The 16512-nt window shown below is 47.5% G+C and overlaps 1 protein-coding gene across 3 annotated transcripts; it reads left to right on the top strand.

Moving 5' to 3' along the window:
- The first annotated feature begins 1192 nt into the window (after positions 1-1192).
- MDC1 (mediator of DNA damage checkpoint 1) lies at positions 1193-16511 on the top strand. Of its 3 annotated transcripts, none has more exons than XM_031435349.2 (15): positions 1193-1321; positions 3101-3242; positions 3875-4255; positions 4340-4406; positions 4703-6168; positions 6694-6759; positions 6924-7016; positions 7488-8270; positions 8378-8421; positions 9038-11005; positions 11087-11206; positions 11330-11512; positions 11735-11860; positions 11967-12077; positions 16491-16511. In XM_031435349.2, the coding sequence occupies exons 2-15, from the start codon at positions 3104-3106 to the stop codon at positions 16494-16496; spliced, it is 5553 nt and encodes a 1850-aa protein (XP_031291209.2). In that variant the 5' UTR covers positions 1193-1321; positions 3101-3103; the 3' UTR covers positions 16497-16511. The 3 variants fall into 3 exon arrangements, with proteins under 3 accessions (XP_031291209.2, XP_010976472.3, XP_010976471.3); XM_010978170.3 differs by lacking the exon at positions 16491-16511 and adding an exon at positions 13060-13830 and having other exon boundaries at positions 6927-7016; XM_010978169.3 differs by lacking the exon at positions 16491-16511 and adding an exon at positions 13060-13830.
- Position 16512: the final 1 nt, after the last annotated feature.

The raw sequence follows: 16512 nt of genomic DNA, 5'->3' as shown, positions 1-16512 counted from the left end.
CTTCTTCTCGAGGATTAATTCACTTGAGATACTAAGTGTCCACCAAACCAGGAGCAAGGGATACAAAAATGATTAAGAATTAGCTTCCTGTCCTCCAGGATCTTGCAATTTTGTGTCAAGTGTATAAACAATAGAGTGTGGTAAGCATTATGATAAAGGACATGTGGTATCAAGGTCATCATTGTTAATTCACAGTGAATTCAACATACGTTTCTCAGTCATCTTCTAAATAAAAGAACATCAAGTTGTGTAAGACCCCACTACTCACTTGAAATAGAATCTTTATGTTTTACTGCATGATCACAATGAAAGTTACATATTTTGTGGTAGTGGAGAGAGTTCAGAATTTATAGAGAACTTGTTCCAATTTGTCTCTACTTTACCTTAGCTCTAGGTACCTAGGCAAGTCATTTAACTTCGCAGAGCTCCAGTTCTTTCTGTAAAACCTATTCCTATTTGCTTGTTCTAGTCAGAATGAAGTGAGGTAATAAAAGCAGAAAGTCTTCCTAAATTATGTCAAATTGTTACTATTCTCTTCTTGTCTTAGTATGAAGTTTAATGAAATAAATGATTTTATCATCCTTCAACCCTTCAAAGATCTCGGTCATTTAGGATGGGTTAGCAAAATAGTTCTATCGGTTCTCCTAGGGATCTTAAGGAAAATGACCTCAAGATGTCCATCAGGACTGTAGTCTCAGGGAGAATATGACATGACTTCTAAACGAGCCAAATCAAAAGGAAATGAACTTCTATTGCAATGAATACTCAAGCGCCACGCCTACGGTCTAATCTCCAAACTGCAGCCTTCAGCCACGACTGCAACCCGCAACCCATTTTCATTTCTCATGAGTCAGCGGACACCATGTCTGGGAGGACCGAGGAAGGACGCTCTAGCCGCACTAGATGGATCGGGCGGCAACTAGGCTAAGCCCCTCTATCTGCCCCTTGCAGCCCGACTCTGTGGTCGCGATTTGGAAATCTGCGCGGGAAGTGGGCGGTGGGTGGGGAAGCGGCAGTGGGTTGTCCTTTGGAGCTGCCCAATCAAGGTGCGCTATCCTGTGCGCCTTCGGCAGCCTGGGATTACCGCCTCACCCAACCGATCTCAGTGTCCGGGGAGAAGCGCCCTTTGAGCCGTAAGGGGGCAGGGTGGGGGCGGGGCTTTGCCTGTGCCTCCGCATTGGCGGCTGGATCTGTAGGCGTGAAGCCGGGCTGTGAAAGACAGCGGCAGGAGCCAATAGCAAATCGGCCCCCTCCCCGCTCAGGCACTCGCGCCACCCCGGTCGCGGCCGTTACTGGTGGCGCGCGCGGGGACTGAAAGTAGGTGAGTTCTGGGGGGCCTCGCCCATGGCTCCCCGGGTGCCATCTTGGTTCTCCCGAAGGGCGGGAGGGGCGTGCCTCGGGTACGACTGGGTGGAGGAGACTTGGAAATTTGCCTCCGGGATTATAATTCTCATCTTTACTTGAGGCCCCTCCCTGAGTTTAGGTGTGAAGACGCAGGGAGACGTTGGGCCAGTGGGGAACCCGTGGGATGGAGATCAAAGATGGTGGCCCATTGGATTGGAGCCGAGGGTCGTGGACGCCATCTGAGTTAGCCAGTTATAAGAACGGAGTTAATACTGTCTCCATGGAGGCGTCCTACTTTCTGTACCTGTCAACATTTTCCCTTTAGGGTAACATCTTTTTAAGTGATTCGCACCCATACTGTTTTGAGTTTTCATCTCATTCGTTCTTTCATCAGGGGGGCAAGGTTAATTTTACGGTTGGTTCATGAATGTATACCGAATACTTATAACAGTACCAGGTGCGCAGTAACTACTGTTGAATAAATATGATGGACCCTTGGGAAAAAGACACAGTTCTGCTGGTCCGTTTCTCAAGGGGGTGCGTGAGGCAGAAATGGAAAGTATGGCTACACTATGGTGAAAACTGTTAGGATAAGTACAAGTCCATTGACCACCGTGAAACACTTAGGATGCATCAGTAACACTAGAAAGCAGAGAAGACTCTAGGCAAGGCTTTGCTGAGGAAGTGACATTTGACAGTGAAGTGTGGGTAGGAGGTGAACCAGAAAACTAGGATCAGAGGGCTAAGGAACTGGCTAAGGCCCGCAGATGTGAGGGACAATGGGGACAGTGTTCAGAGATTGGGGAGAAGGTCTGTGTGGCTGAACCATAGGCTTGGGTGAGGTGGGGCTGGGGCATACGTTTCAGGACATGAGGTTCTGATGGTGAAGAATATTGTTAAGGAGTTTAGGTTTTACTTTATCCTTCTGGGCATGGAGAGCCATCAAAGAATATTAAACAGAGGAGAGACATTATCTGGGTGACCTTGAACAAGTACCTTAATCCATCTATACTACGACTTCATTTAAGAAATAAAAAATAATAATACTTTACAGGTTTCTTGTGACGATTAAATTAGTCAGCCAATATAAAGTAGTTAGAACAATGCTTGACACCTAGCAAGCCTCTCTACCTGTTCATTGTTATGATTCTTTGCAGTTTAGTCTGATCACACTGAGCTGGTCTGATAAATTGTAAAAAGTATGGGCTTTGCAACCAGAAACACATTTATTTCAACCCTTTTCACATAGCTGCTATGTTATCCTGGACAAATGATTTAACATTTTTAGTCTTAGTTTCCTAAACGCCTGCCTCAATGCCTGATACATAGTTGATACTTGACAAAAGTTAGTTCCCTTTAAAATAGTTTTTTCAGATTGGCTTGCAACCCCATAGTGGATAGCGAAATCAATTTACTGGTTTGCAAGTTGGCATTTAAAAAATAGAGAATAGAAAAACGGAATGAAAACTATCAGTGTGTTAAATATATTAAGGCTAAGCATTGTTTCTCACAACATTTGTCTATAAATAAACATGTTTTGGATATCTTTGTGTACTCGGGACCCTGTAATAGTTCTTATACTGTGCATAGTCAAAGATATTTTTTAAATACTTAGAAGGATAACAACAGAATGATTGGCAGAAAGAAGAGTGTCAGCCTCTGTAACTATCCAGGTTTATCCTGCGCATCAGTCTCCTCTCTGAGGCTGTGTGTGTGAACCATTGACCGAGAGGATAATAATGTGTTTTCTTCCCAGATCATGGAGGACACCCAGGTTGTTAACTGGGATGTTGAGGAAGAGGAGGAAGTCGAAGAGAGACCCAGTGAATCTTTGGGGTGTAGCTTGGAGCCCCTAGGGCAACTGCATATCTTCAGTAGTTCCTACGGACCAGAAAAAGGTCAGGGGCATTGGGTGCTGAAATACTGGTATAGGCCTCTTATTTCTGTGGGGAAGTAATTGGAGGGTTGCAAGCTTACATATGGCTCAAGGAGATCTGAAAAAATGTTTTCTTGGGAATAGAGAAGAGAGGGCTGACTGAGTTGATTGCTCCAGGCCCTGGACTCAATGGGGGTGATTTTACTTTGGTGGGAGAGGGTGAAGGGATTCAAATAAAAATCCAGTGAGGTCTGGAAATGGATGGTGGCGATGTTTTGCACAAAACGTGAATGTACTTAATGTCACTGAACCAAACACTTAAAAGTGGTTAAATGAAAAAAAAAGTGGTTAAATGGTAAATTTTATGTGTATTTTACCAAAATAGAAAATAATCCAGTGTGGACGGCAAGGGAGATTGACTATAAATAACACATTACGTGTACTGTTTATTACCTAGATATCCTAGGGCCTTTTATTTTTCTAATGCATGTGGGGACCTTGAGTGAGTAGTGGGGTACTTTACAGGAACATTTTCCTAATAGCAGGCCAGGACTCTGGACTTAGAACCTTTCTACCTCTCTAATTCTTTTTTTTTTAAATTGAAGTATGGTTGATTTACAGTGTTGTGTTAGTTTCTACCTCTTTAAATTTTAGATTTCCCACTATACCTTGGGAAGAACGTGGTAGGCCGAATGCCTGAATGCTCCGTGTCCCTGCCCTTTTCATCCATCTCCAAACAACATGCAGTGATTGAAATCTTGGCCTGGGACAAGGCACCGGTCCTTCGGGATTGTGGGAGCCTCAATGGTACTCAAATCCTAAGGCCTCCTAAGGTCCTGGGCCCCGGGGTGAGTCATCGTTTGAGGGACCGGGAGATTATTCTCTTTGCCGACTTGGCCTGCCAGTACCATCGTTTGGATGTCCTTCCACCTTATGTCTCCCGGGGCCCTCTAATTGTAGAGGAGACACCCAGGGTACAGAGAGGAACTCAACCCCACAGACTTCTGTTGGCTGAGGACTCTGAGGAGGATGTTGGTAAGTTAGTGTATTGGGAGGGCTGGTGAGGAATTGGCATGGTGAGTATGAAACTGTCAACTTATTCCTTTCTACTCCTGACAGATTCTCCTGAAAGGCGTGTGGTGAAAGAACCAAGGACCTTCTCTTTGGCAACAGTAGTTCCAGAGAGGTAAGTGCCAAAGGCCAGACATTGGAGCCTTCGAAAGGACGAGGAGGCAGGGGTTGGAAAATCCTTACGAGATCTTATGAGAGCCAGTGACCATGAAATTTGAAGTTGGGGAGCCCCACATACTCTTTCACTCAGCTGAATTTTTATTGAGCACCTCTGATGTGCCAAGCAGAGAACTAATTGTTGGAGATAGAAAAGCAAATAGCACCTCGTTCTGCCTTCCAGGAGCTCCCAGTTGAGTGAGGTATCCTATCTTGGGAGATAGATTCTCTAGACTCTTTCTCTTCTCTTCACAGCGATGAAGAGGGGCCTTCCCCTGCCCCGGATGGCCCAGGGCCACCTTTTGCCTTCCATCTGAACAGTGACACAGATGACAAAGAAAGTCAACAACCAGGGTCAGGGGAGGCCTCCTCTGCTGCCGGAAGAGGGCCTGCTGCAGAGACAGAACCACTGAAACCTGTCACAACTGAAATCCAGCTTGAAAAGGATCAGTGTTCACCGAGGGAGAGGAACCAGGACACAGAGGTCAAGCCAGGTGCAAGGAATGGGGTGGTTCCAGTCGGGGTGATTGTGGAGATGAGCCAGCCTGCTGAGGAGGACAGTGACACAGATGTGGGCAATGAGAGCTGGCCTCCAGGACAGCCTGCTGTGGTCCATTCCGAAAGGGCCCAGCCTTCTGGCTTCATAGACAGTGATACTGATGAGGAAGAAGAGGGGATCCCTGCCACCCCAGCCGTAGTTCCTGTGAAGAAGAGGCAAATCTTCCACGAAGTTGGTACAGAGCATCCCCGGGCACCTGACGAGGCACGTCTGCAGGACAGCCCGGCTGGTAGTGATACAGATATAGAGGAAAGGGAGGCCCGCCTGACGGGTCCTCTGGAGAGAAGCCAAGGCTCCATGATGATCGACAGCGACACAGATGATGAGGAAGAAGTCTCAGCGGCGCTGACTCTGGCCCGTCTGAGAGAGAGCCAGGCTGTCATGTGGAACAGAGGTTCGGGCACAGAAGCAGACAGGGCCCAGCCTGTGGTCCTTTTGAAGCCAATCCAAGCCTCTGCAGGGAGAGACAGTGACACAGACGTGGAGGAAGAGGGGCTCCCACTGGAAAAGATAGGAACTGTTCCCAAGGGTCACACAGACAAGACACATTCAGAAAAGAGCCAACCTTCTCTCAGGGGCAGTGACATAGAGGCAGAGGAAGATAAGAGCTCCCCTGGGGTCCATCTGGAGAGAAGCCAGGCCTCTGCTTCAGTGGGCGTCAACCCACAAGTGGAGGAAGAAGTCCCACCAGGGTCAGCGGTTATACTTCTGGACAAGCATCAGGTACCTGTGGCGTGGACACGTCAAACAGATGTGGAAGCAGAAGGAGGCCCAGCAAAGCTGCCGGTGGTGCATCTAGAGGAAGCCCAGCCCCTTCCAGCTGGAGGCTGTGAACCAGATGTGGAGGAAGATACCTCCTTAGCAGCCTCCGTGGTGGCAGATGTAAGCAAGAGCCAGCTGCCGGCAGAAAGGGATGCTGGGACAGAGTGGGCTGCAGCCGTTCTTGAACAGGACAGAGCTCTTACAGCTGGGGCCCAGGATGGGTCACAAGTGGAGCCAGGCCTTCACTCTGTCTCAAGGGAGAACCTAGCAGATCTGGTGGTGGACACAGGCACTCCAGGGGAACCCACCCAGTCACAAAGAGAGGGAGCCCAGCCCCCCTCAGAAAGGGAGAGAGAACCACATGTGGACGGGACCATGAACTCTGGAGACAACCATGATGGTAAGTGCTGGCCTGCCTTCCTCCCTTGACACCTGAAGTAAAGAATGCTTATATGGTGCCTTAGTCCATTCGAGCTGCTATAACAAGATACTGTAGACTGAGTAGCTTATAAAAAAACAGAAATTTTGCCTCATAGTTCTAAAGTCGGGGAAATCCAAGATCAAGACACCAGCAGATTCAGTGTTCGGTGAGGCCCTGCCCTTTGTTCACAAGCAGCCACTTTCTCACTGTGTCCTCACAAGGCAGAGGGCACAGGGGAGCTCTCTGGGGTCTCTTTCAGAAGGGCTCTAATCCCATTCGTGAGGGCTTCATCCTCATGACCTAATCACATCCCAAAGGCCCCACCTCCTAATATCATCACATTAGGAATTAGGTTTCAATATAAGAATTTTGGCACAAAGATTTAACCCACTGTAAGGGGGTCAGGGCTGAGGAGTTGTTCTTGTTCTGAACAGTAAAGAAAAAGTTAGACATTAAGATGAGATATGATTTTTAAATTATCTATCCTGTATTCCTCCCGACCAGATTCTGAAGACCTGGACCTACAAGCTACCCAGTGCTTTGTGGAGAGAGAGAACCCGAGCCTGAAAGGTGAGGGCATCTATGCTGCATAGGTACTGGTACAAGCAGGAGCCGGGAGATTAGACTGGTGGTCCCTGAAGGGTGTGAAAGCCAGAGCGGGCAGGGCGGGAGACTGGGAACGGGATCCAGAGGTGGGTGGAGGAGCAGTGCTCAGACCAGGCTTTCTTGTGCAGCAGTCCCCAGCATGGAGGATGAACCCACCCAGGCCTTCCTGTTTACTCTGCCCCAGGAGCCTGGCCCTTCCCGTTGCAGCTTCCAGGCCGCAGGTATAAGAAACTCTCCCCTCCTCTGTGCCCCTAACTTGACCTCCTGTTTTCTCCCTCTGCGCATTTCTTTCATATTTTTTGACATTTGGCTGATATTTCTTCATCTCATCAGAAAAAAAAAAATGCCATATTAAGTCAGACCCATAGAGCCACCAGCCTAGCATCATTTTTTAAGAGGTTACTGAAAGAACATTTTTATTTTTTAATGGAGGTACTGGGGATTGAACCCAGGACCTCGTGCATGCTAAGCATGCACTGTAACACCGAGCTATACCCACCTGCCTGAGAGAGCTTTTACATGAAGGTATGGTGTCACTTTTTGAGACAAACATTAAATGTTGATTATCTTCCTTATTCCAGCTTTCCTTTACTAACCCATTTAAATGTATTATGCATGAATTTATCTTAATCTCTTCTCAAGCTACCACCTTTTCAACCTACATCCCTCTCTCTCTCTGAATCTGCTTCCAGGTGCCCTGGATGAGCCGTGGGAGGTCTTGGCTACACAGCCATTCTGTCCAAGAGAGTCTGAGGCTTCTGTGACCCAGCCCATTGCCACCCACCTTGAGGCCCATAGATCTTGTCCTTCTCCACCTGGGGCAGCACTGCCAGAGCAACATCCAGAGAGCCCACTGGGGATGCAGGGCAGAGGGATGCAGACTGTGGAGAAAGACATGGGTACACCAAGAGAAACAGCAGAGAGGGTGACCCCTGAGACAGGGCCATTGGAGAGGGAAACCAAGGAACTGCCATCAGAGGGAGAGAGGGAAGATGCAGTGGGAGAGGAAGAATTAACCAGGGGGATACAGGACAGAGAACAAAAACAGGTGTTATCTAGAGATGCTCAGAGACAAGAGTCTGACAACAAAGTGAAAAGTGCAAGTACCGAAAGGGACAGGAAGAGTTTGAAGGTAGAAATTGAGACACACAAGGAAATACAAGAGAAAGAGGCAGAGCAGCAAACTCTTGCAAGAGAAATAAATGAAAGAGAAGCAGAGAAAGAAGGGTCAGAGAGAGAACATGAGGCAGGTGGGTTAGAAGTAAAGGTACTCAAAGTGATACTGGAGAGAAACCCACAAAGATGGGAGGCAGAGAAGGGGGGCCAGGACCAGAAAGGCCAGGCCTCCAGTCTGACACCAGAACCTGGAGTGGGGTTGGGAGACCTTCAGGGACTTGCTTCAGCACCAGTAGCTTCTGGGAGCCAGTCAGGTGGAGGAAGGGGAGCCCCAGTGAGCCCCAGGAGGCAGCAGAGAGGTAAGTGAAGGTAGAGGGGAGCCAAGGTGGCTCACAGTCCTCATGATAATCAGCCCCTGAGTGACTGACTGCTGAGACTTCAGCTGCGTGTCTTTACCTTTGTCTAGGCCAGTTGAACTGCAAGATGCCACCTGCTGAGAAAGCTTCCAGGGTGAGAACTGCTTTGTCTACCCCCACCCCACCCCATAAGTCATCTCACTATCCCCTCCACTGCTCCTTCCCTGACCTTGCTTTCATCCACCCTTTCCCCCCATTCTCACTTTCCTTCCATTTTCACTGCTCCTTAGTTGATTTCTATCTGTTTACCTTGACACCTGTTGTTCTCAATATCTGTTTCCCAAGTTCTGTCTCCCTCTACCTGACTCAAAAAGAAAGTTCCTGTCTTCAGGTCTCTTCCCTCTTTCTCCCAACTGTCTTCTTTATTACCATCATTCATACTCAGAGAACACTATACTGGCATCCTGGGGAGATGTCTTCAGGAAAGAGGGCTGCTTCCTCCTCAGGAAGTCCCTGGTCTAATGGAGGAGGGGTCCCAGACAGAAAGAAAAATGCCACTGAGCACCCTCTAACCGGAAACAAGTATCAGGAATAGGATCGGGGGTGGGGAGGGTAGACCTGAGTGGTAGAATGCGTGCTTAGCATGCACAAGGTCCTGGATTCTCTCTCCAGTACCTCCATAAAAATAAATAAATAAAAAGAATAGTATCCAAGTCCTTTCTCTCTTCTTTCTGCCTTTTCCTCCCTCACTGGCTTCTGTTTCTCCCCAGGGTGATCAGGAGTCCCCAGAAGCTTGTTTGCCTCCTGAAGTGCATGAAGCCTCAGCCTTTCTCCACAGCCCCCTCATCTCTCAGAGCCAAAAGCCTCCTGCACCTCAGTCTCTCCCTTCTCCCTCTCCTCCTCCTTTAGAACTGCCCATTCCCAGGACCAGGCAGAATGAGGGTCAGGAAGCACTAGAGACTCCCCTTTCCTCAGAGCTGGACCCTCCCTACCCAAACCCCAAAATCAGGCCCCAGGGGTCCTCTCCAGTTTCTTCTCTACCCTGTGAGCCCCATTCTACCACTCCCACAGACCAGCCTGTCAGGGCTGAGCCCACATCTAGGGTCACTCGGAGCAGGACACAGAGGTCCTTGGAAATGACCCCTGTATCAGTTGTCCCCACAGCCCCTGAACTCCAGCCTTCCACCTCCACAGACCAGTCTGTCACCCTTAAGCCCACACTTCGGGCCACTCGGGGCAGGACACATAGGTCCTCTGTCAAGACTTCCGAACCAGTTGTCCCCATAACCCCTGAACTCCAGGCTTCCACCCCCGCAGACCAACCTGTTGCCCCTGAGCTCACATCTGCGGCCACTCGGGGCAGGGCACACAGGACTTCTGTCAAGACCTCTGACCCAGTTGTCCCCACAGCCGCTGAGCCCCAGCCTTCTACTTCCGCAGACCAGCTTGTCACCCCCAAATCCACATCTCGGGCCGGTCGAGGCAGGACACGTTGTTCTTCTGTCAAGACTTCTGAATCAGTTGTTCCCACAACACCTGAACCTCAGCCTTCCACCCCCACAGACCAGCCTGTCATCCCTGAGCTCATATCTAGGGCTACTCGGGGCAGGACACATAGGTTCTCTGTCAAAACCCCTGAACCAGTTGTCCCCATAGCCCTCGAGCCCCAGCCTTCTGCCCCCACAGACCAGCCTGTTACCCCTGAGCTCACATCTAGGGCTACTCGGGGCAGGATACACAGGTCTTCTGTCAAAACCCCTGAACCAGTTGTCCCCACAGCTTCTGAGCCCCAGCCTTCCACTTCCACAGACCAGCCTGTCACCCCCAAACCCACTTCTCGAGCCAGTCGAGGCAGGACACACAGGTCTTCTGCCAAGACTCCTGAACCACTTGTCCCCACAGTCCCTGAGCTCCAGCATTCTGTCCCCACAGACCAGCCTGTTGCCCCTGAGCCCACATCTGGGGCCACTCAGAGCAGGACATGTAGGTCTTCTCTCAAGACCCCTGAACCAGTTGTTCCCACAACTTCTGAGCCCCAGCCTTCCACCTCTAAAGACCAGTGTCTCACCCCCGAGCCTCCATCTCAGGCCACTCGGGGCAGGATACGTAGGTCCTCTGTCAAGACATCCCAACCAGTTGAACCCACAGCCCATGACCTCGAACCTCCCTCCCTCATAGACCAGCCTGTCACCCCCAAGGTAATAGCTCAGAGTGGTCAGAGCAGGACACTAAGGTCTTCTACAGTAAGTGCTGTGCCAGTTTCTACCACCCCTGAATTCCAGTCTCCTGAACCCACAGAACAGCCCGTTCCCCCTAAACCTATCCCTCAAGCCAATTGCAGCAGGAGGCCGAGGGCCACCAGGAAGCATGGGTCTCTCCCAGCTCCCACTGTTCATGAGCCCTGCACTACACCCCCTGAACCTAACTCCCGGTCCTCGAGGAACCAAAGACGAGGAGCAGGGAGAGCAGCTGAGTCCGTTAGCACCATTCCTGAGCCTACCTTTGCCCAGCTTCCTGAGGTGCCCCCTCATGCTCCCCAGATCCAAAAGGGGGAGGCAGCAGGTAGATCTGGCTTCACCCCAGAGCCTCAGCCTAAGGCCTCTCAAAACCGCAAGAGGCCTTTAGCTACTTCGGATTCACCCCCACTTCAAAAACGGCTCCAAAGGGGAGAAGTGCCCCAGAAAACGGCATTCTTCACAGAAGAAGAAAATACTGCAACAAGGCCGGGCAAGGAAGAGGTGAGGAGAGGGCAGGGGCCACGATGCTAGGAAAGGGCTTGGGGGCTCAGAAACTCCCACCAAGTTCCCTCTCAATCCCAGGATGTAGTGATGCCAGGAGCAGTCAAGAGAAAGAGAGGCCAGGCGGAGGAGGAGCCCCCAGGAACACAGAGCCGCAGCCTCCGACAGACCAAATCTAACCAAGAGCCCACAGCCCCCAAAGTAGGAGACCGGGGCCCTGAGGCTTCATGGGAGATGGAGGGTGGGAGGAGACCGAGGGGATTTGGGAGATGGGCGCTGATGACACTGGTTGCTGTGACCTGCTCAGGCTGACCCACTTCACAGGTGCTCTTCACAGGAGTGGTGGATGCTCGTGGACAGCGGGCAGTGCTGGCCCTGGGGGGCAGTCTGGCCAGCTCAGTGGCTGAGGCTTCCCACCTGGTGACTGATCGGATCCGTCGGACTGTTAAGTTCCTGTGTGCCTTGGGGCGGGGCATCCCCATCCTCTCCCTGGACTGGCTGCACCAGGTGAGAGGCCAGGAGATGATGATGGACCCACCCATAGAGATAGTGACCGGAGAAGACTGCTCACATAGGGCTCTAGAAAGCAGTGGGAGGAGTGTGCGTACAGGAAGATGAGGTTAGTGAGGTTTAATTCAAAAGACATTTCGTGAGCGCCCTGTAAATGCTAGACAGAAGAGCTGGGTGATGAGCCAGGCTGAGCTTTGATGCTGACTGTTCTGTCCTTAGTCCCGCAAGGCAGGTTGCTTCTTGCCCCCGGATGAGTATGTGGTGACTGATCCCGAGCAGGAGAAGAACTTTGGCTTCAGCCTCCGGGAGGCCCTGAGCCGAGCTCGGGAGCGCAGGCTGCTGGAGGTGAGAGGCTGTCTTCTACCCCATGCTTCAGCCCTCCATCCAGACATTTCCCAAGGCTCCCCAGCCTCTCGTATCATCTGCTGTCTCCACCATTGTCTTCCTCTAGGGCTATGAGATTCACGTGACCCCAGGAGTCCAGCCACCACCCCTGCAGATGGGCGAGATCATCAGCTGCTGTGGAGGCACCTTCCTACCCAGCATGCCCCGGTCCTATAAGGTAGAGGTGGGGTGTTCAGATGTGGTGAGGTGGCTGTTAGAGGGGCTGGAATGGGAACAGGTTGGAGGAAGAATGGAGGTACAGATGGACACAATGTAGCCAGAGGGTGGGGGAAGACCTATGGGACAGAAGGATAGAAAAGAGGAAAGAAGTCTGCTGATGCCAAATGGACTTATCTTTTATTTTGTATTTAAATTTTTTTTCAAGGATACACAAAGGGAGGGGGAATAAGGCAGCAAACCTCCGTACACCAATCACTTAGATTCGACAGGTTAATTTAGATTTGGCTACATTTGCTCTATGTATCCTTTTTTTTCTTCTTCTTTCATTTTTGTTGCTGAAGTATTTTAAAGGAAAGTGCAAACATCATATTATTTCCTTCTACATACTTAAAATATACATCTCTAGGAAATATGTACATTCTCTGACATAATCACAGTGCCATTATTGGTCAATAACAAAAGTAACAATTGTTTCTTGGTCACTTTGTCATACCACATTAATCAGATTTCTCCAGGTGTCTGAAAATGTCTTTTTACAGTTCAAGTCAGGATTCACACAAGGTCCATATATTGTCACATTGTTGTATTGTTGTATCTCTTGATTGGCTTTTACTCTAGAGCATCCCTCCAACGCACCCAGCCTTTTTTGATGCCTTTGATTTCCTGCGGAAACTAGGTCAGTTGTCCTTTAGGATGTTCCATAGTCTGGATTTTTCTATTTGCTCTCTTGTTGTGTCATTTATTTTCTTCTTCTTCTTCTGTCTTCTGTATTCCCTGTAAATGGTAGTTAGCTTTAAAAGCTTGAACAAGTTCAAGTTCAACTTTTCTGCTAAGAGTTCTTCATAGATTGTGTGCTTCATATGACTTCATACCAGGAGGTCCTCTTTTAGTGCTGCTAAGACAGACGAGTGGGCCTAAACCTATTTCTAGGGTTCTTTTTCACTCCTGACTTTCTGTTTTCACTCTTTGTCTCTCTCCAGCCTCAGAGAGTGGTGATCACATGCTCCAAGGACTTTCCTCGATGTTCCATTCCATTTCGGGTTGGGCTGCCCATCCTCTCACCTGAGTTCCTGCTGACAGGAGTACTGAAGCAGGAAGCCAAGCCAGAGGCCTTTGTCCTCTCCACTTTGAAAATGTCATCCATCTGAAACCTCTGCCCCAAGTACCCTTGTCCCTTCCAGACCACCAAATAAGGTGTTAAAAATATTTGGAAGAGAGAACTTAGGGCTTTAGAAAAGATTGGAGTGTACTGATCTGATTTGTCTCCGAACATGGGTGGGGCTGAAAAAGCTTATGGATAAAGAAAGATAGAGAGATTAGGAGCCACAGATTTTCTTAAATGAGGCCAGTGCCATGCTCAGATATCTTAAGTGGCTGCTCCTGTTTAGCTGTACTGATGTACTTACTGCTCTATGACACGCACAGTATCCTGCCTCCTGTTTGGAAGCCATTTATTTCTCTTCTTTTCTTACTGGTATTCATACACATACCCTGCAGAAGATAGTGGGAATAATTTTAGTGTCAGGAACTTAAAGGGATGCTTGGAATGAGTAAATTTCATGGTGGAGTTATCAAACACTACTAAAATATTTTCCTCTCTCCTTGCCCCATCTGGTTAGAAGTGCCCTTTAGCTTTGACACTGAGCAAATCTCTGCACTTTGTCTTTTCTTTTGGCCTGCTTTCCCAGGATTTATAAAGTTAGAGCTTGGGCTTAACCTCTGTGATAAATAAATATTCACTCTGTGCCTTATGGTATAGTGAAATTTTATTTTGTAAATTTTAAAAGTTGGTTGATTACAAGGATGTAGGGAAATTGGAACCCAGATACATTGCTGTTGGGAATGTAAAATGGTTCATCTGCTGTGGGAAGCAGTTTGACCGTTTCTCAAAAAGTTAAACATAGAATTACCATGTGACTCAGCAATTCTATATGCTCATAGGTGTATACCCAAAAGTTAAAACAGATGTTGAAATACTTGTAGACGAATGTTCATATCAATACTTTCATAAGAGTGGAAAGATGGAAGCAACACAAACGTTTATCACTAGATGAATGGATAAATTGTGGCATAGCTATATGATGGAATATTATTCAGACATAAAAGGGGATGAAGTACTATTTGTGCTGCAGTGTTTTGAGGATGAACCTCAAAAGTGTTATGCTAAGTGAAAAGCCAGATGAAAAAGGTCACATTGTATGCTTCCACTTATAGGAACTACCCAGAATAGGTAAATCCATAAAGACAGAGTAGATTGGTAGTTGCCAGGGGCAGTGGGGCAGTGGGGGAGGGAAAATGCGGAGTGACTGCTTAAGGGATAGAGGGTTTTATTTTGGGGTGAAGAGAAAATGCTTTGGAACTGGATAGAGGTGGTACTTGCACACATTATGAATGGGTTCGTTTCATGTTACGTGAATTTCACTTCAATTTAAAAAAATATTGATTAGTTTTGTGTACTTTACTGTAGGTAACTTATACTTAAGTTTGGAAAACATTGGTGTAGTAGAAATAGCATGAGCTTTGCCAAACACTGCTGGCTTTTAAACACACCTAGTCTCATTAAGCACAGCCATTGTGAGTATGGCACATGGTAGGACCCAAATATTAGTCCCCTTGCTCAACTCAAAGCCTCATACTGTCCATGTCCCATGTCCTTGAGGTCCATTGGAGACCATGTGCATGATAGGCATGCTCTCTACCACTGAGCTATATCCACCCCCCTCCACTGGATTCTTTATAGCACCTGCTGTCTCTCCAGCCCCACTTTGCATGCATGTGCATGCCTACTTCATGAGGGATACCAGTTTAAATTTAAACTGGCTCCAATTTAAGTTTCTAGAGAATAGAGATCTTTTCTTACACTTCCAACAAATCCTACAGCTCGTAGCACATTGTGTAATAAATGTCTCTTATCAGTCAGGATCCTAACAGGAAATGATGGCACAGTCAAATTAGGATAATTTGGGGAGAGTTTAATAAAGTAAAAATGAGAAGTAGGCAGAGTGTACAGAAATCACAAAGAATCTTGCAGCACCCTAGTAGCCACAGCTCTTTTGTGACCACCTCTAAACCCAAAAGGTTGAGAGGAGGAAACAGTTATGTATAAAGGGTTCCCTCAAATGCTGTGATTTTCATTGATGCAGCCCATTCGGGTAAACTTCCTGAGGCAGAAAGGATGGAGAGTGAATCAGGAGGGAAAACATGATGTTTGGTACAATGTACAACAATGTTAATTCTGAGGACAATGGGAGTACTGAGCCTCTGGGAGCGAGGAAAAGGAATGTAGAGCCTATGGGATGCTGTTTGGTAATTTTGTGGTCCCTGAGCCTGCAGGACCAGCAGCTCCTTATCTTGGGAAATTTTCTTGACCTCTTTAGGACTATATTTCTTCTATCTATTAGCTGAGGAAATCAGCCTAACTATGTCTAAGGTCCCTACTATGGTCATAGCTACTGTGACTAGATCTTTAGCTACATGATCTTTAATTCTGATGGAGAAAAACCTTACTTTTATTTTGATTTTTAGATGTTAGTCTGTATTACGAACAGGGCTGTAGGAAAAATTTTCAGACAAAAGATGTTAGTGGTTTCTGACTAATAAGTGGAGTCAAACTAATGAGGTTGAAGACTAAAGTCATAGGTAGTTAATTATCACAAGCTTGGATAAAATTAACCTACTACAAAGTTTACAATTATAAAATTTTCTATCACAAATACTTTAATATATTGTTAGTCTCATGGTTACAAATCAACAGCCTTTGGCATTATAGGAACAAATCTTTTGGTGTTACAGGTAAGTTCTCTGCCCTTAGCAAATGGAGAGGCAACAACTCAACTTTATAATAAATTACAGAATAAGCATTAATTTGTGGCATAAGAGTCATTAACTCTTTTTAATCTAACAAGATGTAATAGGTGATTCAGAGCTTTGAGTTTTTCAGCCTAGGTCAACAGGGTTAGGGTTAGGGTCAGGTTCTCTCATCGTTTATTATTCTTTTTAAACTTTTTTTTTATTGAGTTATAGTCATTTTACAATGTTGTGTCAAATTCCAGTGTAGAGCACAATTTTTCAGTTATACACCAACATACATATATTCATTGTCAGATTTTTTTTTCGCTGTGAGCTATCACAAGATCTTGTATATATTTCCCTGTGCTATACAGTATAATCTTGTTTATCTATGCTGCACATGCCTGTCACTATCTACAGATTTTGAAATCCCAGTCTGTCCCTTCCCACCCCCGCCCCCTTGGCAACCACAAGTTTGTAGTCTTCACCGTTTATTATTAAAGTGTTAACTGAGGCTTTGTAACCTCTTACTAGATGCTTTTTCGTCAAGGCTGTTAAAGGAAAGGGGGTTCACAATGCTGTGTTGCTGCAAGAACCCTGCAAGAAACTGTCTTCATTTTAGATGTGAAAACTAGCCGAACTGC

This window comes from Camelus dromedarius, chromosome 19 (genome assembly GCF_036321535.1).
Source record: "Camelus dromedarius isolate mCamDro1 chromosome 19, mCamDro1.pat, whole genome shotgun sequence".
Lineage (NCBI taxonomy): Eukaryota > Metazoa > Chordata > Mammalia > Artiodactyla > Camelidae > Camelus > Camelus dromedarius.
Note: the sequence above shows the minus strand (reverse complement) of the source record. Positions and strands in the feature narration are given on the sequence as shown.